The sequence below is a fragment of the Pongo abelii genome, chromosome 11, assembly GCF_028885655.2.
Source record: "Pongo abelii isolate AG06213 chromosome 11, NHGRI_mPonAbe1-v2.0_pri, whole genome shotgun sequence".
NCBI classification, from domain to species: domain Eukaryota; kingdom Metazoa; phylum Chordata; class Mammalia; order Primates; family Hominidae; genus Pongo; species Pongo abelii.
The window spans coordinates 78,904,282-78,928,241 of NC_071996.2; the positions used below are offsets into that span (position 1 = coordinate 78,904,282).

The window sequence follows — 23,960 nt, forward strand, 5'->3', positions numbered from 1 at the left end:
AATGTCTGCCTCCCAGGTTCAAGTGATTCTCCTGCCTCAGCCTCCCAAGTAGCTGGGATTATAGGTGCCGACCACCACACCTGGCTAATTTTTGTATTTTCAGTAAAGACGGGGTTTCACCATGTTGGCCAGGCTGGTCTTGAACTGCTGACCTTATGTGGTCTGTCTGCATCGGCCTCCCAAAGTGCTGGGATTACAGGTGTGAGCCACCGCATCTGGCCAAAACTAAATTCTTAACAGCAATATTATGTAAATTTTTGAAAACTTTGATAATAAGATCCCTTCAAAGGCTTGTTTTCTGCTAATGAAATAGTTCATAGGCTGTAATATGAGTTTTAATTTACTTAATGTGGTTTATTAACATTTTATACTCTGAAATTACATGATTTTTCGTTTTTAACTTAAAAGATTTTGGTGATGGGTGCCCCATAAAATTTGTCAGTCTTATTTCTTTGAAGACTTTTGAGTTATTAACGTTAGCCCAAGCTTGCCATATTTTGGTGAAAATTGAAAGAAAACGCCACCAAACTTTTTAATATTTTTCAAACATTTTTGAAGTTTCTTGATAAGCAGTTATCAGATGGACTGAAGATATCAAATGGAGATGAGATATTGAAAATTCAGGCTTCTCATTTTTTTGTTCAAAGACAGAAGTTATAATATTCAGAAAGTCCAGCTATAGACATTTATATGTAGAAGTATTTGCCTTGCCAGTAAGAGGAATGCCTGCTTTAATTTTTTATTGCTTTGTAAATGATCTGTCCTCTATTCTTGAACATTTCTTATTTTTGTATGCTCTATAAATGAATAATGGTTTTGAACTTTTTTACATCAGTAATAAAAATGAAACTTGATTGGTTAGTAATAAAAAAGGTTCTTTTCATAAAAGCAATCATTTTGTCATGACAATTCTCATTAACTGTAACTGTGTTGGCAGAATAGAAACCATAAAATGCATTTCACTGTTTTTATACACTTAGCTATGTTTTTTGCTGATCATATATTTTATCTCTAAGAACTTGTATAAGCCAAAGAATTTCTTCATAACTTGATTTGTCTTTAGATGGAAAAAAATAGACTTTTGATGTGTATATTTATTCCAGTGGATATAGTATCTTTGAGTATTACAATGGTATTTACCCCCACATGTCATATTTTATTACCTGGTCAATTTAGAGCACTAATCAGAACTTAATATGAATAAATTGTGTCATTTGTATAACATGAAGAGGCCACTATTATTCCAGTGTTTATTTCTGTAAAGTAATATTGGCAGCTGACTCTTCAATAATCTAGCCTTCTTTTGACCTCCATTTCTTTTGATTGTTAGCTTTTATGTTATAGAAAAATGTTTTGGCATTATGAATTATAAGTAATGTTTCTTTCTTTTATAAATTTAAAAAAAGATTGTCTTTATAAGAAATAACATAAAAATAAAAGTTGCTATCTAGTTTTTCGTTAGAGTGTTATTTTTACTATTACTGTTATTACTGTTCATCGAGTTAAGATTCTAAGTTGGCTAGTCCAGGAGAAGTAGTTACATAATGTTAACTATTTAAGTGATAATTGACATTTGTTCTTACATTGAGATTGTGAATTATTTTTGATGTATTTTCTCCCTAAACAGTTTTCTCCTTTTTGCCATCTACTTGCACTGATTTTCTCATACTAGCATTTGGTGGCTGTTTGGAGAATATAAAATAATTTTAATATTAAAATAAATATTTAGAAATGGTGCTAATGTGTGAGAAATTACAGAGTGCAGATTAAAGACAAATATAAACTATGCTTTCATTATTTACTGTTTTAGATTATCTTTGTATCATAGGTTAATGACTATTGGTCTGACTTTTATGAAAAGATATAGTTAGATTTGACTTTAGCTAGAGTTGTTTCTCTCTTGGATTCTCTTTTGTTTCCTCAATCCGTGAATAATGTAGCAACTGCTATTCAGGTCAGTTTTTAAAGATGGATGTAAGCCATTCTAGTCACTGGGTACCAAATCCTGCGGACTAGAGGCCAAGGAGTCAGGGTGATATGGTCAGCAAATTGGAGATAGAGTGAAATTTCAGGAAGGCAAAGATTCAAGATATTGGATTAGTAAGGTGAAACTGACTGGAGGGAAAGTGCAAGTGTCAAAATCTATGTCTGAAGCAGTAAAGTGGAATTTATAAACATAATATGGTCAGGAGTCAGTTTGGTAACCAATTTAGATAAACGGAATTCTGAGGCTTCAGACGAGTCAACATTTTGTGTGATTAATAGTAACTATCAAAAGTGTTAACTGTCAAGTTACTGTTGCAGTGTAACAAACCACCCTAAATTTAGAGGTGTAAAACAGCCACTTTCTTATGTTTATGGATCCTGTGGGTCAGTAATCCAGACAGGGCACATGTTGTGAGTGGCACAAGGTGAGACATAACCATATTCACACACATTTGTGTCTTTCTACAAGGTCAGACTTTTATTGGTGCTTATTCAGTCATAAAAGCAATAAGCAACATCGAATTCCTTAAGGAGGCAATTCTCCTTAGTGCTACCTGTTCACTCAGTAGTCAGAGCTGTGGCACATAGACTAAGCCAATCCACAAGTCAGTCAATGTTGCAAACCGCATGTAGTAGTATACTTAATATATAAATGTTATAGATTAAAATTTCCACGTCACACAGTAACATTTAACATCAAGAGAAAAGGGGACAGGAAAAGAGGTAATGAACCAGTCTAAGGAGAGCGTCGTGGACAAGGATAGTGTCCTGGGCTGATCCAGACAGTTGTCAGTGTCTTGCAAGGAAGAGTTCTTGATTTGGGCAGAGCATTTGGCAGCAAATGCTGGGTGCTGATCATGAGTGACTGCCAGACCGTGTCTATTAAGATGGCCATCTTGAGTTGGTGGAGTTCTGCTCTTTTTATAGCCCTCACATCTTCTGGTGAGGACTGATAGTAAAAAGTGTGTCTGGTTATGTCTTTATCTGGTTGGTACGTGTAGTCTCTGTTGATTAGATGAACATGTGGTCCCTGTTGGCATGATGCCTTTTTAAATGTAAGGTGGGGTCTTTTTCTAAGATAGGGTTACTTATGTATAGGGTGCTATACACAGCACAAGAAAGATGGTTTGTCTCTCACTCATGATGTCTGGGTCTTAAGCTGAAAAGACTCAAAGGCTGGGAATGATCCAGTGGTTGAGGGTTGGAAACCTCTGGAAGCATCTTCACTTTTATATCTGACAGTTGATTCTGGCGAGGACTTTGGCTGGGGTTGTTCTCTGGAATACTTACATGTGGCTTCTTCATGTGGCTTGGCTTCCTCACAGCTTGGTGGCCTGAGGGTAGTCAGACTTTTTATGTAGTGACTCAGTGCACCACATACAAATGCCTGAGCTAGCAAGAAAGAAGTTGCATCACCTTTTATAACCTACTCTCAATTGTCCTGCAGCATCACTTCCACAATATTCTGTGGGTCACAGTGGAGCTACAAGCTGGCCCAGATTCAAGGGAAGGGGAATTGTAGAGCAGGAATTACTGTTGTGGACGTATTTAAGACATACACTTTGCCACAGTAACCAAGGTGGTACTGCCTGTTTTCCTTAGATCTGGGAACCGACAAGGCACACTCATGATTGAATAAAGGTTCTAAAGAAGGATGGGGATAGATAGGGAGTTGGGGGTGAGTAGAGTAGTGTGGGTGGTTTTGTACATTGTAATTAGTTATCTATGGAACTCTCTAAAGCTAGTGATGCCTGCTTGAACATGCATGCATATACAAATACTCCTTTATTCTCACCAAAGGCCTATCATATGGAAAGATTGAGGATGGAGATAAAACAAGTATAGTTTTCAAATACTCTGTAGATCATTTGTCTTTGTGTCTTTGGTTAGGAACCACTGAATGATTTGGAGAGAAAGTGAATTCTTGAGTTTACACTGTTGAATTTGGTACCCATTGTTGAGATGTTATCCTTCCTTAAATTGGTTCAATGAATTATTTTTAGAGTTATAGCTGTTTTTTTTTTTTTTTTTTTTTTTTTTTTGCTGTCAGATACCTTTCAGGCTTTAGATAGCAAAAGACCTGCTTATATTTTCTGCAGAATATGTTTGTTGAGTACCTAATTTGTGCTAGGTGCTCTGCCAGGTGCTGGGGGTACAAAAATAAGTAACAATTCTTGCCTTTCATGAGCTTATATTCTTTTGCAGAAATAGATCATTTTAATATGAAGAGCTATATCTATAGTAGAAATCTGCACAGAGGTATCTAGTTTAGTAAGCCTTTGCTGAACATTTTGCCTCCGTTTCTTCAAACTGCATTAGGGGTGTTAGGTTTTTGGTAAATATCTAAACTCGTCTCCATGCCCCCTACCTTCTATCTGGCATACTTTGGATTATTTTTTTGGATCCAATTCAGATTTCATCTCCTTTTGTGAATTCTTTCCTGTTTTCCTCAGGCAGATTTCATTATTTCTTCATGAATATTTCTATAGGGCTTTATACACACTTTTGTTCTAATGTGTATATTAAGAATTATTTATTGAAAATATACTGTGAGATAGAGACTTTATAGGGTACTTATAGTTTACCTACTTTTTTTTTTTTTTTTTGAGATGGGGTCTTGCTCTGTTGCCCAGGCTAGAGTGCAGTCCCACGATCTCAGCTCACTGCAACCTCCATCTCCTGGGTTCAAGCGATTCTCCTGCCTCAGCCTCCTGAGTAGCTGGGATTACAGGCGTGCACCACCACACCTGGCTAATTTTTGTATTTTTAGTAGAGGCGGGGTTTCACCATGTTGGTCAGGCTGGTCTCGAACTGCTGACCTTGTGATCTGCCCACCTTGGCCTCCCAAAGTGCTGGGATTACAGGTGTGAGCCATCACGCCTGGCCAATCTAGTTTTATTCTTCCAATAACCCAACAAGATAATTAATATTTCCCTCTTTTACAGTGAGGTAATTGAGACAAGAATAGGTTAACCAGTTTGGCCAAGATAACTCACACAATAAGTTGTAGAATTGGGAGGGGAAGCCAGGTATGTGTGACTCTGAAATGTGTTTTTTCCCTACACCACCTGTATTTGCTTAATGTATTTTAAATGGTTATGTGTACCTTAGTCACCCCTAATCCCACCTCCCTCTTTGTTCTTCACCTGCTCAACAAAATTAGATCCTAGAGGGCAATGACAGTTTTATATTCATCTTTGTCTTTGTATTATAGTTGTGGGTACATTTTGGATGTTTATCACCTATTTGTTCATTTAAATGCCTTTAATATTTTTTAGGGGGAATCCTCTGAGCATTTTCTACTGTGTTCTCATATTCATAAGGAAATTCTTGACTGTTACCTCATTTCCTGTTTCCTTCTTCTTGGAGAATCTTGCAGTTTTGTCAGCATTTCAGGTGGTATAATAATAAGTCAGATTCTCTGTGGGGGATAATTTGTTCTATAACTAGCTGGGAGGAGTGAAGGAAGAGGAATAGAGTTTTTTGGTTAGCTAGCTTGATACGAGATAGCAAAGTATATGTACAGTACCTGGAGCCATAATCACATAGTAGATACTTAAAAAAATAGGTGCTGTCGTTACAGTGATTGTATTTGGTTTAAATGGGAAGAACTACTTAGTTTGAAAGATATTTGTTTTCTGTCTCTAGAGTTAGATTTAGAGAACCATTAAACTATTGCACTGTGAAGATTAATGTTGTTGAGGTCTGACAGTTGTGTGGGGCTGTTTTTGTATCTGTTTTTTGGCCAGATGGATTAGACTTTTAACCAGCTGTTTTTCTATAGTTCTGCTGTTGATCTCATATTCATTTTTAGTTCTGAGAAAAGCTCATAGTATTAGTGCTTCTTTTTTTTTAAATTTCAGATTACCATTTTGAAAATGAAAAAAGTTTGAGTAACAACTACAAGACTCTTCTCTGTTAATTTATCATAATCATATGTAGTTGGCCTGCTTTTTATTGGAAATTAATGAAAAATAATGGATTTTTTTTCTTTTCTTTTTGTGATGGGGTCTTGTTATGTTGCCCAGGCGTGCCTCAAACTTCTGGGCTCAAGGGATCCTTCTGCTTCAGCCTCCCAGGTGGCTGGGACTACAGGTGCACACCACCATGTCCAGCTATGATGGATTATTTTTATAATGGATCAAAGTCTAAACATAACCATTTGAGAACATGACGCATACATACTTATTAAGAAAGAATGGAAAGTTTTAAATTTGACTTGTATTTATTTACTTTACCCTGAGTTATTGGCTTGTTGGTGCTATGAATTTGTTTTCTTGACCCTTGTTAACCTCTAGAAGTTTGTCAGGTTTACAAAATTGGTCCTTGAATACCATTTTGAAATTGATCTCTAGTCACAAATAGATATCACAACTGATATTCATAATTACTAACTTATTTTTACTTTCCTTATCGAATACTTCTAATGGAAAAACTATCATGTTACCACTTTGATTGCAAAATAAATGTGGCCTGAGTTCATTAATCTTAAAGGCTTATTCTTGAACGTTATAAAATAGCAACATGTTACTAAGGCATGTTTTAAAACATGGCTTTAAGCCATAGCCACAATGCTTAAGGATAAAAAGATGGTCAAAAATCTTCTTGAAAAAAATCTACACACATCCTTACTACCATTTTCTCTGAGCTAAATGAATGAAAGAGATAAAAAGAACATAATCTTATCTCAAGTGCCATCTGTGTCTCTAGGATGGTCTTTGTTGTGGTATTCACAGACCATCTACATCAGATTTACCAGGAGTGCTTGTTAAAGGTGCAGATTTTTGGTTCTCATCTCTACAGTATCAGAACTTCTGAGTTTAGGAAATACGTAACTTTATCAAGTTCCTCAAGTGTACAGGAAGAGTTGAGAACTACTGTTGTAAGATAATTATAATTGCTTTAATTCTAATAATTATTACCCAAAAATGTTTATTTGTGAGCTCTGCAGGAGGTTAGCTAATTTAGTTGTGTGTTCACTGACTGTAGAGCCACACTACTTGGGTTCAAATCCTGGCTGCTGTCACTTACTAGCATTGTGACTTTGGACAAATTACTTATGCTTGAGCCTCAGTTTTCTTATTGTAAAATTGGGAAAATAGTAATAATAGTGTCTACCTCATAAAGTTGTGGGATGTTTAATATATGTCAAGCACTTAGATGTACAGTAAGTACAAAAAGTCTTTTAAGATTTTCTGTTCAGCTTTCTTGAGATATAATTTACATACCCTTTTAGATTTATAATTCAATGATTTTTAGTATATTTACATAATTGTGTGACTGTTGCCACATCTTTTTTTTTTTTTTTTTTTTATTAGTTTTCCACTCATCTCTGCAGTTACCACAGTCTAACAGTAGGTTTCCATCACCTCCAAAAGAAACTCCTTGCCCATTTATAGCCACTCCTCATTCCCACCACCAGCCTGAGTCAACCACTGGTCTACTCTGTTTCTGTAGATTTGCCTGGTCTGGACATGTCATATAAATGGAATCATATGTTTTCTTTTGTGTCTGGCTTTTTTTTTTATTGGGCATAATGCTTTTTGAGGGTCATCCATGTATTCATGTTGTAGCATGTATCAGTACTTAACTTGGTTCTTTCTTATTGCCAAATAGTATTCCATCGTGTGGATATACTGCATTTTGTCTGTCCATTCACCAGTTAATGAAAATTTCAGTTGCTTTCCTTTTTGACTATTGTGAATAATGCTGCTATGAACATTTGTATATAAGTCTTTATGTGGATATTTATTTTTATTTCCCCGGGTGAATACATAGGAGTGTAATTGTTGGGTCATATGGTAAAATTCTGTGTTTAACATTTTGAGAAATTGCCAAACTTTTCATGGTCCCATCAGCAACATGTGAGAATTTTTGAATTCTCCATATTTGCTAAACATTTGTTATTGTCTGTCTTGTTGATTATGACCTTCTTATTGGGTGTGAAGTGGCGTCTCATGGCGGTTTTGATTTGCATTTCCCTAATGACTAATGATGGTGAGTATCTTTTCATGTGCTTTTTGGCCATTTGTATATCTCCTTTGGAAAAATGGCTATTCACATTCCTTGCTCAATTTTTAAAATTGGGTTATGTTGTCTTTTTATTCTAGGGTTGTAAGAGTTTCTTAACATATTTTGGATATATGCTGTATGAGTTTTGCGGAATCTTAATTGCTGTCATTATCATCATCATCATCTGCCTAAATAGAAGTCTAGTTTGTATTTGACCGGGAGATAGAGTCTAGTTATTCTCTAGTTTTATTTGGGCTCCAACTTTGGTTGTGAGAGGGAAGTTCTGCCTTCATTTTTCTGTGTTTTCAATCTTTGTTGCTTTCCATCTTGTGCTTCTAGAATGGCAGGGTATTAAAACCCATCTGCCTTGGGTATTCTACTGTCCTCATTCATTCATTATTACTCACTCTGTGTCTTTTTTTTTTTTTTTTTTTTTTTTTTTCCCGAGATGGAGTTTCGCTCTGGTTGCCCAGGCTGGAGTGCAGTGGCATGATCTCAGCTCACTGCAACCTCCGTCTCCCAGGTTCAAGCGATTCTCCTGCCTCAGCCTCCCAAGTAGCTGGGATTACAGGTATGTGCCACCATGCCTGGCTAATTTTGTATTTTTAGTAGAGATGAGGTTTCACCATGTTGGCCAGGCTGATCTCGAACTCCTGACCTCAGGTGATCCACCCACCTCAGCCTCCCAAAGTGCTGGGATTAAAGGCGTGAGCCACCGTGCCCGACCCACTCTGGGTCATTTTAATCTTTTGCTTACTACCTTGTTCCAAATGAATGGGTTGCTGGAGATAGTTATTTGTGGAATATTATTTGAGTTATTTGCCGTAGGTCAGTAAATTGGAATTCATTTAGTGTTTTGAAGATTATAACATACAGTGTTATAATATAACAGTCTATTAAAACATACACTGTTGTGTATGTTTTTTTTCTTGGTTTTTTTGTAATGTGTAGCCCAAACAGAATTAAGCCTTGTTATATGTATACCAGATACTATTGTCATAATGAGGTAGACTTCAGTATTTTTTAGTGTTTTTAACTTCAGACATTGTAAAGGTACACATAAGGAGAGAGGCCACATGATACCTCTAAAATAGAAGTGCCTTATGGGCAGTTACTTGGTTTTCTTTATAATTGTGCCTTTAGCTCTTAGAATGGTGCCTGACATTTTATATGCATTCAATATATTTATTGAATGAATGATAAAACTGATTTGTAGCTGTGGCTAAATTTACTTTCTGAAATAAGATGTATGTATAATTTACTATACATATTTCTATACACTGAGTATCCCCAATTTGAAAGTCCAAAATCTGAAAATGCTCCAAAATCCAAAATTTTTTGAGTGCCAACATGATGCTCAAAGGAAATGCTCATTGAAGTGTTTTGGATGTTTGATTTTCGGGTTAGGGTTGCTTAACTGATAAGTATATAATGCAAATATTCCAAACTATGAGAAAAATCCAAAATTGAAACACTTCTGGTGTCAGGAATTTTGGATAAGGGATACTCAACCTGTATGTAAAAAGCAATAATGGATATACAATAGACTCTTATGTCAGTCAACAAGTTTCTTTTTCCTAAAAACTTATGATGATGTGTAGCCAAAGGAATAGTTCTGGTCTGAATCTTCTTCTAGAAAAATCTTCTAGAATCTAGGACTACTTTTGTATTTGTGTCTAATACTTCTCTATTTTGTCCTAGAATGTTTGCTTTCTGCTTCAGGATTTCTATTTTAATTGAAGGTAGTCTATATCTTTGTATCTACACCTGCTTGCAAATGTGTTTTTTAAGTAGCCTTACCACTGTGCTACACAATACTGCCTGCTTTTTTTTTTTTTTTAACGTTTATGGAAATGACAGTATGACGCTGCACTTCCCTGTTCTCCAACACAAGCCATTTTCTTACATAAACACTGATCTCTGACTATTGAGATAATGGGAAAATGGTTTTAAACACCTTTTGTGGGAAGAGTCACTTCTGCTTACACATCCTGTATCGTATCATTAAACATTCCCTATGAAACACTAGCTAAGGGGCATTACTATTTAATAATTTCATGACCATCATTATATAGTGTTATGTTTGACTTGCACTATAGTTTGCAGGTTGAATTGCTTTGAATTTAATATATAGCCCTTAAAATTTCAGTTTTGATAAAGTCCCATATCATCATATTTTAAGTCTAAACATCTTAAAAATCTATTTTAAGTGAAACCTTCATATATTGCCTAAAACTTGATGGATTTTGAGCATGGTGTCTATGTTGATATCACTGATATCATTAGTATAATATTTATGTCAAATTAACAAATTTCCTTCCTTTCTCTGTGTGTCTTGCAGTAACTTGTCCATGTTTAAGAGCTGCCGAATGCTCTTTGAACATTTTGTTATATTAGCAGTATTTGCATTTACAACTTTGGCAGGAAGCCATCCAAATTTGGAGATAGGCTACACATGTTTCTTGCTCCTTTTATATAACACTGTCAAAATAGTCTTGCTGTGCTGAAGAGATGACATCTATGAGCTTTTGGAATCTAGTTGCCTAAGGATAAACTGAGTTTGACTTCATTAGTGCACAAATGATAGGTTTGTGTAGAGTTATTATAGCATTAATCAATTTGATGGATTGGAAATATGACAGAACTGAAGCAGCATGTAATATTAGTGCCTATTATTCTAGAAATTATGTCTTCACCTACATTCATATGGCAGAGGAGTCACGTTGTACATCAAGAATGCAGAACTTAAAGAAACAAACAACAGAGGGCATCTCTTTTCATGGCCCTTCTCTTAATCCTCTTACATTAGATCATTGAGAGATGGACTTCAGAATTAGACTAATTTTTTTTAGGTCATAGCACTTTCATACTTTGAAATACCTTGATTTGAATGGAATAAATAGATATACCATCCTAACCTAATATTTAAGAGAATACTACAAGTAATATATAAAGTCTTTAAGAGACTTACGGGTATACATATGTGAATTTATTGGTTAGCAGTCATTTCATTAAAAATGATAATGGATTAATAGTAAAGAATATTGTTTTTGTTGTGTTGGTTGATAAAGCTTAAAAATAGGTAACTTAAAGATAATTAAAATTAATGAGAAGCAAATACTTATTTTTTTGGGTCACGGGTGTTGCTTTATCATGTGTGCATTTCTAACATTTATGCATTATTTATTTTATGGCTTTCAAAAGTTCAAGAATATGTGTCACTTCTTTTTGATTTTACTTTGTTCTCCAACGTAAATACTTATGAGTTTCTTTAAGAAATATTCATTTGCATAAAAAAACTCTCCCACTAAAGCCTGAAACCTTAAGCAGCATCTCTTTTGCTCTTGGTAAAGAAAACACTAAATATAGAATAATCAGGGCCTGGGCAAAATTGGGAAGTAGGTAAAGAACTACCTGGACTTTTAATAACTAATTGGATATGCACTTAGTTATGAGGTGCTCTGATATTTGCTTTATTTCTAGGTATTCTTTTTATCTGCAATATAGGGATATATTTCTTCTTTATAAAAATGATAAAAATTTAATGCATCTTTTGTTAGAGAATACTATTAGAATAGTAATTCTAATTTTAAAGAGTGAGTTAATGTAGGTCACTAGGAGTACCTTAGAGTAAGTTATTGCTTTGGTATGAAAGTGGTACAGGAATTTCTTTATCATGAAATAATTAATTTCTAAAAGGTGGGTAGTTTAATTTAGAACTCTTATAATGAAGATATTAGCTTAAATGATGCCTATATAAAATTTAATCTTGGTTAATTTAAATTTCGTATTTTGGCATGTATTATTGTAGATGTCATCTTCAGTTTGGAGCAATTGAGAAGCCAAGTTTTTAATAACCTTGGGACCACAAGAATTCTTCACATTCTAGGAATTTACCTACTAGAAAGAGAAATAAGATATTGACATAACAATATGATAGAGTAGAAAATGATATATAAGAAAAATGCAGACTGCTATGGACAGTATAGATGAAGGAGAAATTAGATTTGCTTAGTCCTAAAAGCCTTTTTGATGGATGTGGCATTTAAACTTGGTTGAGAAAGGTATGGGATTTGGGTATATGGCAGTAAAGGAGTATTCTGAACTTAAGGGGAACAATTTGAGCAAAGTCACAAAGATGAGAAAGTATGAAGTTTGTGGGGGAGATTTGAAGTACTCTGGTTGATACAAGGGTCATGTTAGGGAGGTAGTAGGCAGGGATCCCCATTCTCCTCACTAATTCACGTGTGTTCCCCCTGCAAGCTTTCTCCTTGGTCAAAAAGGATGATTTTACCAGAAGAGAGCAAGATTCTTCCTTGCTCCAGAGTACATGAATGACTGGGTTTCCTGCAAAAACTTCAAATAAGTAGTTATTTAATTAGAACGTTGTTCTCCAATGTGGGATGAGATGTATGTAGGAGCAAGGGGTGATTACTGACTTTGTCTGACCTTGGGAAAGAGAAGAGTAGAGAAGAAGTTGTCCTTTTGGATTTTGTCTTTTCCCAAACCAAGAGATCAGCTTTTTATAAGGTGTGGATAATAATTTTCATGATTCATAGATTTACATACGAAGACAGTTATAGAGCTCATTTCCTAGAATGGTACCTACATGGTTGATTTGTAGATTCATTGCCCAGTTTAGGATTTCAACTTTGGGCACTCCTAGGGAATAACTAATTTTTTTTTTTCCTCTCATGTCATGCTTTACGTGTAATATGTGTGCAAGACAATCCTTTGAAATACAGGAAGAAAAACATATAAATTAACTATATATTTCTTACCTTTGCACTAACCCTAAAACTGGAAATCTCTTTCTATACAATGTTTTATATTAAATATATAGTTTACATCAGATGTTACTGCTGTATCACTCCTCAGTTAAGCTTATCTGACAAACAGTCTCACTGTTCCCCTTTCCATTTCCTATGACTCTAACCCAAGAATCGTCATTTATGAAAATCTCATGTCCTTATCAATAAAAATTTGAGCATGCAGGCCTGAATTTAGAAATCATAAAGTTGTTAATTGCTGAGCCGATATATCATGCACATTATAAAACGTACACTAAAAAAGAAAGTAGAGTTAAAAGAGATAAAATTCAAATTCCAGGAATTTTAGGCAGCTATTTAGTATTTTTTTGAGTTGTGTTGTTGGTTGTAGTGTTGAAGTTGTTTGAGTAAAGTTTATTTTATTTTTTATGTTTTGCCATGAATTTTTCTTATCTTCCCTGCTACATTCTTAGCCTGAATAGTACAGAGTAATAACAACAATGATGATAGTGCTAATAATGAAAACAAATGTTTATTCAGCAACATTTACTGATTACCTGCTATGTGCTAGGTTCTAGGGATAAAGTGGTAAGCAAAAACCAGACGTGAATGCTGGATTGATGGTGCATATTTTCTCATGGAGAAGATAAACAATCAAATACTTAAATGTAAAAATACAGACGGGGAGTGCATGCTATAAGAGCTTGTAAAAGGAGTGTTTGAACTATTCAAGGAGGTCAGCGAAAACTTCCCTGAGGATAGGACTGGCTACATAATTTTTAAGGCCCAGTGCAACATGAAAGTGTTCAAATATTATCCACTTTCAAGACTGAGACAGCAGAACATTAAACCAAGCAGGGGGCCCTTCCAAGTGCAGGCCTTATGCAGGTGCACAGGTTACACGCTCATGAACCTGGCTGTACCTGAGGAAGTGATTTTTGAGCTGAGATGTGACAATACCATAGGAGGATAAAATTGTTCCAGGCAGAAGAAACTGCAGTGGGGAGATGGTGCGTTCAGAAACTGGATGAAGGCCAGCGTGGCTGGAGTGCAGAGTCAAGGTTGGGGATGTGTCTGTGATGAGGTAGGCTGATAGGGTAACTTGAAAGTCTAAGTAGAGCCCTGTAGGCCATGTTGAGGATTTTGGTCTTTATTCCAAGAACCACACGTAACTATTGATGTGTCTTAAGCGTGAAATTTACTTTTGATGTGGTGAGAATACCAGTAACTTGCACTTTGACAGCATTGGACAACTTTCTTCCTCGGCTTCCATTTCTTACCAACCCCTTTTTTAGAAACTTTCAGTCTCACCTTCTATGTTTATTCTAAGGCTGTCCCTTCCTTTAGGTGTGTTTAAAATGGCACTTCACACCAGGGTGATAGAAACCGAAAATAGGTGGAGTAGGTGAGTCATGTCATTTTATTTACTATTGAAGTAGTTTGTGGTCTAAAACATTTCAGGTCAACTGAAGAAAAACTAGTAAAATATAAAAATGTTTTATTGTTGTTTTAAAATGATTTTTCTTTTAAAATGCCACAGATTTTTAAAATGTATATTGTCAGCGCCATGATTTTAAATCCTTAATCTCCTCTTTTACACGTGCTCAGGAGCAAGGGATGATTACTGACTTTGACCTTGGGAAAGAGAAGTGTAGGGAAGAAGTTGTCTTTTTGGATTTTATCTTTTACATAATAGGTATTCCCAAACCAACAAATAAGCTTTCTTTCTGTTAGGTGTGGATAATAATTTTCATGATTCATAGATTTACATATGAAGACAGTTAAAGAGCTCATTTCCTAGAATGATACCTGCGTGATTGATTTGTAGATCCATTGCCCAGTTTAGGATTTTCACTTTTGGCACTCCTAGGGAATAACAAACTAGAGATTTTTTTTTCTCTCATGTCATGCTTTACATGTAATTTACATACAATTTATCCTAAAAGGTTATTTTTTGAGTAATTTGCTGATGTCAACTTGTTTTTGTTTCCTTTTATTTAAAAAACCGTTATACAAGTTAATTGGGTTCTTATTGAAATTTTACTTTGTTAAAAGTTGACAGCAAAATAAATTTTGTTTCATTGCTGTGTTGGTATGTGCATTGAAATTCAGTAGCCCTTACATATATGTGTAATATTGTGTGTAACAGCGTACAAAACTATGTGTAGTTCATTATTTACTTGATGTTTTCATGGCATTATCTCTAAATATGAGTTTAATTTTGTGTAGCCCAAACCAAACTAAATCTAAAAGTCACATTTGTTATTTATTGTAATACTGTTTTTCTTTTTATTCTAAAGCATAAGTAAAAGCAAATTAAGGAGTTCCTTTTTCCCATTCCAGGGATTGCTTTAGAACATTTTAAATGATCAGTCTTAAGAAAAAAATGCTTCACATGTATAAATTTCTTTTAAAAAATCAGCCAGAATTACATATTAAAGTTATTTGTTGCTATGTCACAGAGACTAAAGTAGTGTAAACACAATTAGAAATATACCAGTTATTATGTAATTATATGAGCTCTGTCACTGATACAGTTTGGATGTTTGTTCCCTGCAAATCTCCTGTTGAAATTTAATCCCCATTGTTGGAGGTGGGTCCTGGTGGAGGTGTTTGGGTCATGGAGGTGGATCCCTCATGAATGGCTCAGTCCTGTCCTTGATCGTGAGTTCTCTCTCTGTGTTCACACGAGATCTGGTTGTTTAAAAGAGAGTGGCATCTCCCCCCCTTCTCTTGCTCCTGCTCTTGCTATGTGTGACACCTGCTCCCCCTTTGCCTTCTGCCATGATTGTAAGCTTCCTGCAGCTCTCACCAGAAGCAGATGCTGGCACTGTGCTTCTTGTACAGTCTGCAGAACCATAAGCCAAAATAAACTTCTTTTCTGTATAAATTACCCAGTCTCAGGTATCTCTTTACAACAATGCCAACAGCCTAACAGAATCATGTAGGTGATGCACTTAAGTCAGTGATATTTATATTCTCTGAGCTGCTCATGGGTAAGATAGGCAGCTGGTCATTCTTTGTATACTCCACCATTTCTTGTCTACTGCATGATAAACTGCAATTCCTAGCTGCTGGCTATATGGGTTTATATCAGTCTATTTGCCTTCTCTTTTTAAATCATAGGTTCTATTTGTGATGAAAACACTGGATGTTTTGGTAGAGTTACTTTCTGAGAATTTATTTTCAATAATGATTTCTGAGTTGAAACAGAGTTGATGTCTTAGATTGAGTAAAATATTCACCCTTTTCACCTATTTCCAGCTTTAGATTCTTAACAGAGCTTTTGGTATTTGTAGGAAGCTTCGTTAGTCTTATTTGCAGTGAAGTAATATGTTGCAAACTTTCTATTACTTTCATATTTGTCTTTTGGATGAGATCTGGAGAATCCATGGGGGTGATGATGAATTAACTTTTTTTTTTTTTTTTTCCTGAGACAGTCTCCCTCTGTCACCCAGGCTGGAGTGCAGTGGCGTGATCTTGGCTCACTGCAACCTCTGCCTCCTGGGTTCAAGCAATTCTCTGCCTCAGCCTCCTGGGTAGCTGGGATTACAGGCGCCAGCCACCATGCCCAGCTAATTTTCGTATTTTTAGTGGAGATGGCCATCTTGGCCAGGCTGGTCTTGAACTCCTGAGCTTTTGATCCACCCGCCTCAGCCTCCCAAAGTGTTGGGATTACAGGTGTGAGCCGCGGCACCCAGCTGATGAATTAACTTGTAACTGAAATTACTGACCACATAAATTGCTGTTCATATAAGAACTCTTACATTACAGAGTAGTGAAGTAGCTTCTGATTTATCAGAGAACACTTAAATCATATTCAGCATATGTTTAATGCTAGTGTATGTAAAGGTTGGTGCAAAAATAATTGCAGTTTTTGACATCATTTGTTGGATTCTTCTTTGTAAAAGCCATAAAACATCAGAATCACCAATTTTAACACAGTAATACAGATTTAATACAGTTTTTGGGCAAAAACTGCAATACTTTTGCACCAACCTAATACTTCATTGTTTTAAAAATTTGTAATGCATGCCTAGTATGTGCACAAAATAGCTAACCAAGAGTTAAAATTACCACAATTTTAAATTAGAATATCCTGTTACCTTAACATAGATGATAATATTGAGTAAAACTTTAATTAGCCAGCATGTTTAGGGAATTAAATGGTAGGTTTAATCAAATATCTTCTTTCTTTCTACAGACAATTAACTGTATTGTAATTGTGTACAGATGAAGTACATACGTCAACTGTATGCAAAGTGTAGTACAGTGTAGGGTACACAGATGCATATGACACATCTGTGCCTCCAAGGAACTTGATTTCAATATTTATTCTTTGAAATTTTGTGAATTTTATTCCTATGCTTTATTGCTAGTAAGATTAATGTAATGCATATGATTGAATCTTCGATGATTTAGAATTTTATAACAAACGAATCTCATTGTATTTTTAGTATAGGTGTAAGCAATATAGGTGTGCTGACCGTACAATTTATCCTAAAAGGTTATTTTTTGAGTAATTTGCTGATGTCAGCTTGTTTTTGTTTCCTTTTATTTAAAAAACTGTTATACAAGTTAATTGGGTTCTTATTGAAATTTTGCTTTGTTAAAAGTTGACAGCAAAATATTTTGTTTCATTGCTGTGTTGGTATGTGCATTGAAATTCAGTAGCCCTTACATATATGTGTAATATTGTGTGTGACAGCATACAAAACTATGTGTAGTTCATTATTTACTTGATGTTTTCATGGCATTATCTCTAAATACAAGTTTAATTTTGTGTAGCCCAAACCAAACTAAACCTAAAAGTCACATTTGTTATTTATTGTAATAATACTGTGTTTTTCTTTTTATTCTAAAGCATAAGTAAAAGCAAATTAAGGAGTTCCTTTTTCCCATTCTAGGCATTGCTTTAGAACATTTTAAATGATCAGTCTTAAGAAAAAAATGCTTCACATGTATAAATTTCTTCTAAAAAATCAGCCAGAATTATATATTAAAGTTATTTGTTGCTATGTCACAGAGACTAAAGTAGTATAAACACAATTAGAAATATACCAATTGTTATCAAATCTCATATATTTAGTTGCTGAGAGCAAATGTAGTTACGTTATTAAAATGGGTGATTCTGATGTTTTACGGCTTTTACAAAGAAGAATCCAACAAGTGATATCCTGATATCCTATATATTCTGTCAGTGGAGCCATTGCTTCTTTAGTGCAGTTGATTAGACAAAATTCCAATCTAGTACTTTTCCCAAACACTGGGAGGTTGGTAATATTCTCTTTGTAGCTGCAGTCTTCTCTGGATGAGAAATTAAGGGTCAAGTCAAGTTTCATTTCAGGCCTAAAATTATCTTTACTGGCATTATTTCACATTGTAGGTACGTAATGCTTCATCATGCAACTTCGCTCTAATTGTGTTTGTGGGGTGGTGTTGGTAGGGTCAAGGCAATGAAATCTTCTGGAATACAACAGGATTTCTCTGTATTTTTAAATACTGCCAGATTGTGGGGAAAGATGGACAGCTTGATACAGATATATTTGATTCTTTCTTATAATGTCTGCTTGAAATTTTACTTTGTTAAAAGTTTACCGTAAAATATTAAAAATATTATTTCACTATATTTTTTGTAGTGAATTAAACATCAGTATCTTTTTATACATATGAGTAATATTTAGGATATGTCTGTGTTTGAAAGAAGCTAAAGGAATTGTAGCATATGAGCTATTTTGTTTTTTTAATTCTCATTTTGGATTGGGCAAGGTATCTTCCCCTCTTCCCCATTAAAAAAAAATCACCAAACAATAAACCAAACGTGCTTTTAAAACAAGTTATCTAACCTACTTATACAGGTTACCATAGAATCTAAGATAGTGTGATTAGTTGCCATGTATAAGTCAACCTTAGCAATTGACTTTAAATGCTGTAGGCAAATGTACATGCTTATTAATTTGGTTTGTTATTGATACGTTTTTGCTCTGTGTGCCTAATTATCACTGCCTTGTTTCCATAGCTGCAGAACCTTGGCCTGAAAATGCTACATTATATCAGCAATTGAAAGGTAAGTTCTTGTTCACAATTAAAAATGGCTTTGTATCAAAGTATATTTATTACAGAAAAATCCTCAGTAATACAATTTAGCAGAATGTAAAATGTAAAGAAGGGATTCCCTTGTATAATTTGTCTAGGAGGTTTTACCTAAACTTGTATCTGCCAGTGTAAACCAACTATTCATGGCATATAAGATCCTTAGTTTATTATTGACTCATTATATTGGCTGCTGTAGGCGGTGTAAAATGATGTGGTTGCAGGAGCAGTTGGCAGATTTACTGCACCAATAGCTGAGACAGCAGATTTTTGAAGTCCTGTGGTAAAGTGGGCTCTCAGTAAAAAGGAACTGTTAAAATGTATAGGCTAGGATGGTTCAGGCTCCCTTTAGCAGCTCTTCATATATCATCAGATCACATTATGGACCCCATTTGGGGCTTAGCAGCCTGCTACAGTTGTCAGAAGACTGCAAAGTAATGAAGACTAATAGGCAGCAGCCCTAGTCTTCTAAGCATGGAATTTTTATTGCAGCGAACTTGTCATCTTTCTTTTGTGTGACAGACCTAGACACACTGTGCAATATTAACTGCAAGCTGGTTTTATATTATTGTGAATGCTTTTACTTTTAACTAGAAAGGTTTCAGCAGATTTTACTTAATTTTAATGAAGAGGAACATTTCTTGAAAACTTGAAAAATGAATTCGATTTTAAGTAAACAATTTTAATTACATTGCTGATAAAATGAGATAAGTGATCAAATAGTTTTAGAGGAAACTGTCCTAGTTTATCATTATTTGTGATAATTTAATCAAAATTATAATTATATAATAACATTGATATAAAACTTTAGAAATTAGTGGTAGGCGATACCTTTGAAAAAATAGAAATACTTTTTAAAAATAAAAATATTATATTCTACTTGGTTAACAGTTATGCTTCATTGTATTTCCACAGGGGAGCAAATTTTACTTTCTGACAATGCAGCTTCTCTTGCAGTGCAGGTAAATATGTAAATAATGTAATATCTTTTTCACCCCCTAGGTGGTTTGCATCATTTTGAGTTGCAATTATATTTTTCCCCTTCCAAAAAGTCTGATACTATATGTTTAGATTTTTTTCTGTGTGATTTACCATTATCTACATAACATTGCTTCTTTGTGAAGAATAATCTTATTATGTAATATTATTCAGTCACTTGTCAGTATATAAAATAAACATAAAAATTATTATTTTTTTAGAAATCACTTTTATGTGCTAGGCACATTCTGTGTCTTAGCAGTTGTTTTGCTTTTGGCTAGATATGATGGTGTTGATTATTTGGGGTGATATGTTCATTTGTGGACTCAATTATTTTCTAATTAATTTGTTAAGATTTATTTATCACATATTTTTAAGCATTGTTTTGCTCATTGCACTCATTGGCCTCTAGTTTTTAATCTGCTTGGTAATCTTGTAGCAGTGTTCTGGTTCTCTAGCCACTCCTCATATATTTATTGATTACATGAGTGTTTATTATCCCCTAAACCATTTATGAAATGTAACAGCTCTTCAAGTTGTATATAACATTTGTATAATCCAAAAAAAATTAGTGCCCCTGTAAACTTTAAGCTGCATTATAGGAAGAATAGGATACTTGGGGATGGTTTGCTTGAAAAACAATGTTTATGATGTAGGTTATAGAATTATAGTTATCCAAACATTTTGCATATTTAGCTGCTATTTACTTAGCTTGTGTAGTTTAACATAGGACTGAGCATGTAGACTTTATCCACTAAATGTCTGTTGTATGAATGGTTTGTAAGTATGGTGAAAGTAATCATGCCTTGATAACCAATGTAAAAGTAAATGATTTGCTGTGTATAAAATAATATTTTCAATCTTTATATCTTTGGAAAGACAGTTTGAAGGCACTGCGAATATTTTAGTTGAAGCACTGATTCTTAACCCTTTTAAAATTGCTATTTTGGGGATAACCCTTTCAGGATCTGGCAAAAGCTGTAGAACATTTTAACAGAAAATATACCCAGACTATTCTGCATGTGATTTCAGTAGGTTTACTGATTTCCCTGCTGAAGCTATCTGGATCCCTTAGGAAGAGCCCCTAAAACTACATAATACTAGTATAGGAAGTGCTGAAGTAATTTTCATCAAATAGAAAGGTATTTTGGGTAGAAATAGACAGTGGTTTCCAACTGGGCAGCTGTTTAGTACTGCCCCTACTGCCACCCTGTGACATTTGACAATATTTAAGTGTTTTTGCTTGTCAAAACAATTGAAGGGTTGAGTGCTATTCTCGTCCATTGGGTAGATGCCAGAAATGCTGCTAAAAATCCTAAAACATACAGAGTAGTCCCTGCACAACAAAGAATTATCCAGCCCCAAATGTAAATAGATTTGTCAAGGTTGACAAATCCTGGAATAGATGGGTTAGCCAGTTTTCAGTACAAACCAAAATACCAGTATATTACCATTTAAAAAAACTAACGTTTTAAATAATCCGGAGAAGGGAGGAAAAAATAAATCTTAGTGTGTATTTTATTTGTTAATTCTATTTTTATGATTTCTATTAATTTGCTTTCTATGGTTTCTCAAATCATAGTTGCAATTAAAAATAAAACCAGAAAAAAGGACCTTTTACAATGTAGAATTTTCCTTAACCATTTCAATGTTTTTATCCTACATATGTCACTTCGATGATAAATTAAGCAGCATATATTAAAATTTCTTGGTTTTCTTCAATATTCTTTGGCTTGACAGCTGATAGTAGCCATGACTATAAATGTGACTTTTCCAGATATCTGATATAAACTTTATGGAGTAATTTTCTTCTATATAGTGGGCCAGCATTCGTTTAGAAGAATCAGTTAAAGGCCTACATTTGATGTATAAAATTGATCAAAACAATGTGACAGGTATCCACAAACTGGATTATTTTCTAGAAGATACCAGATATCAAACATCAGATATTTAATAGTCTGCCAGTTAGGCCATTAGGAAATTTAAATTTTACTTAACACATACGCTTGGTGTTTATTATACCCCTGAAACTGAGTGATTAGGTCTTTTTGAACTCTAAGAACTTTTATGATTTCAGTTTAAAAATAATTTTTTTTTTCCTGTAGCTATTTCCCCTTAGATTTGCTTTCCTTCACTCTTGTATGTTGAGTATAGTGAAGTATTAGTATAGCATGTTTCTCTGGTCCCTTGAGCCGAATGTGTATATATGCAGTATTATACACACATGCACACACTAGAGAGACAGAGAGAGAGAGAGAGATCTTCCATTCTGTACTTGTGCTTTGAAGGACTTAAGCTTATGCTGATTGGAAAAAGTAACTTTGATAATAATTCTCTGTTACTATTCTCTCTTACCCCCAAATCCAAACCAGCCATCTAATAAATACACAATGTTGGCCACATATGTGATTTGAAATTTTCTAGAAGCCTCATTTAAACAAAGTAAAAAGAAATAGGCAAAATGTATTTTAACAATATGCATTATTTTACCCAGTATATCCAAATATTATTTTAATACGTAACCAATATGTAATTTATTAATGGGACTTTTTATATTAAGTTCAAAATATGATGTGTATTTTACACTTACAGTACCTCTCAATTTATGCTAGCCAGATTTCAAATGCCCAGTAGTCTCGCATAGCTAGTGGCTTTTGTGTTAGACACTGCAGGTTTAGAATACAATGTGAGCAAATACATATATGCTCTCAAACGTTTTGGCCAAAATTGTTTTATTTAAGAAGTTTATGTCTATTGATTGAGTATATGCTGTCTTTTATAGAAGATTCCAATTGGTGTCTGTTTCAAAAAACAGCAAACCCTAAATAGAGCTCTTTGTTTCAAGTTTGCTCAAACGTAAAATAGAAATATAGTAGAAGCTATCCTGTTGGGTAGGATAGGATTGAATATGTTAACATATTGAATATGAGGATTGAATATGTTAACATATGTAAAGCACTTAGAAGAGTACCTGGCATATTGTAAATATGCAATGAATGCTGTTTATTACTTCTTTCTCTCCTAATTCTTTGAAAGAAATACACGTATTCAGTGTCACCAAGAGGAATGGAAGCTTGCAGCCTTGATAGGACCTGAAAACACTAGAGTAATTGAAAATAAATGTTATGTGTAAGAATCTTTTTTGGACATGTTTGTGTTTGTGTGAACATTAATTTTTGTATCATTCTTTAAAAATTAATATTGAATGCTTTAATGCAAACAAAATTTTATTGATACTGAATAATATATTTTATTTTATTTTTATTTATTTATTTATTTATTTTATTATTATTATACTTTAAGTTTTAGGGTACATGTGCACAATGTGCAGGTTAGTTACATATGTATACATGTGCCATGCTGGTGTGCTGCACCCATTAACTCATCATTTAGCAGTAGGTATATCTCCTAAAGCTATCCCTCCCCCCACCCCACAACAGTCCCCAGAGTGTGATGTTCCCCTTCCTGTGTCCATGTGTTCTCATTGTTCAGTTCCCACCTATGAGTGAGAATATGCGGTGTTTGGTTTTTTGTTCTTGTGATAGTTTACTGAGAATGATGATTTCCAGTTTCATCCAATTGAACCTGGGAAATATTATTTGAATACTTTTATTGTATATATTTTATCATATATATATTTATTGAATACTTTTATTGTATAAATAAAAAGTATAAATACTTTTATTGTATAAGACACTCTATTGAAAGCTTTTATTGTATAAATAAAAAGCTTTTATTGTATAAATAAAAAGTATAAATACTTTCATTGTATAAGACACTATTGAAAGCTTTTATGTGGAGCATTGCGTTCAATCCTTCCCATGACCCTAGTGCACAGTACTAAAATTATCCTCATTTTAAAGATGTGGAAACTGAAGCTCAAAGATGCTTCGCCCACATTTCATAGAACCCACAAATTGTGGAGATAAACAGAAAACAACAACAACATTGGTTGAGTGCCACCTGTGCTTGTCACTGTGCTGAGCTCTTAATTCATATTAACCCATTTAATCCTTATAACAACTGTATGAGGTAAGTGCTGTATAAGGTAGGTATCATAAATAATCCTTTCACACAGCTACCCTATGAGGTAGGTACTATTATTATTCCTATTTTCTTACA

General features: G+C 34.3%; 1 protein-coding gene across 2 annotated transcripts in view; it reads left to right on the forward strand.

Annotated features, from left to right (window-relative positions):
- The window catches only part of MTX2 (metaxin 2), a 69,322-nt gene that overhangs the window by 8,918 nt on the left and 36,444 nt on the right, over positions 1-23,960 (forward strand). For both annotated transcript variants that reach the window (XM_002812611.5, XM_024243757.3), the window contains exons 2-3: positions 18,787-18,834; positions 19,776-19,822. In XM_002812611.5, the coding sequence (XP_002812657.1) occupies positions 18,787-18,834; positions 19,776-19,822 (95 nt within the window). The remainder of the gene's footprint in view (positions 1-18,786; positions 18,835-19,775; positions 19,823-23,960) is intronic.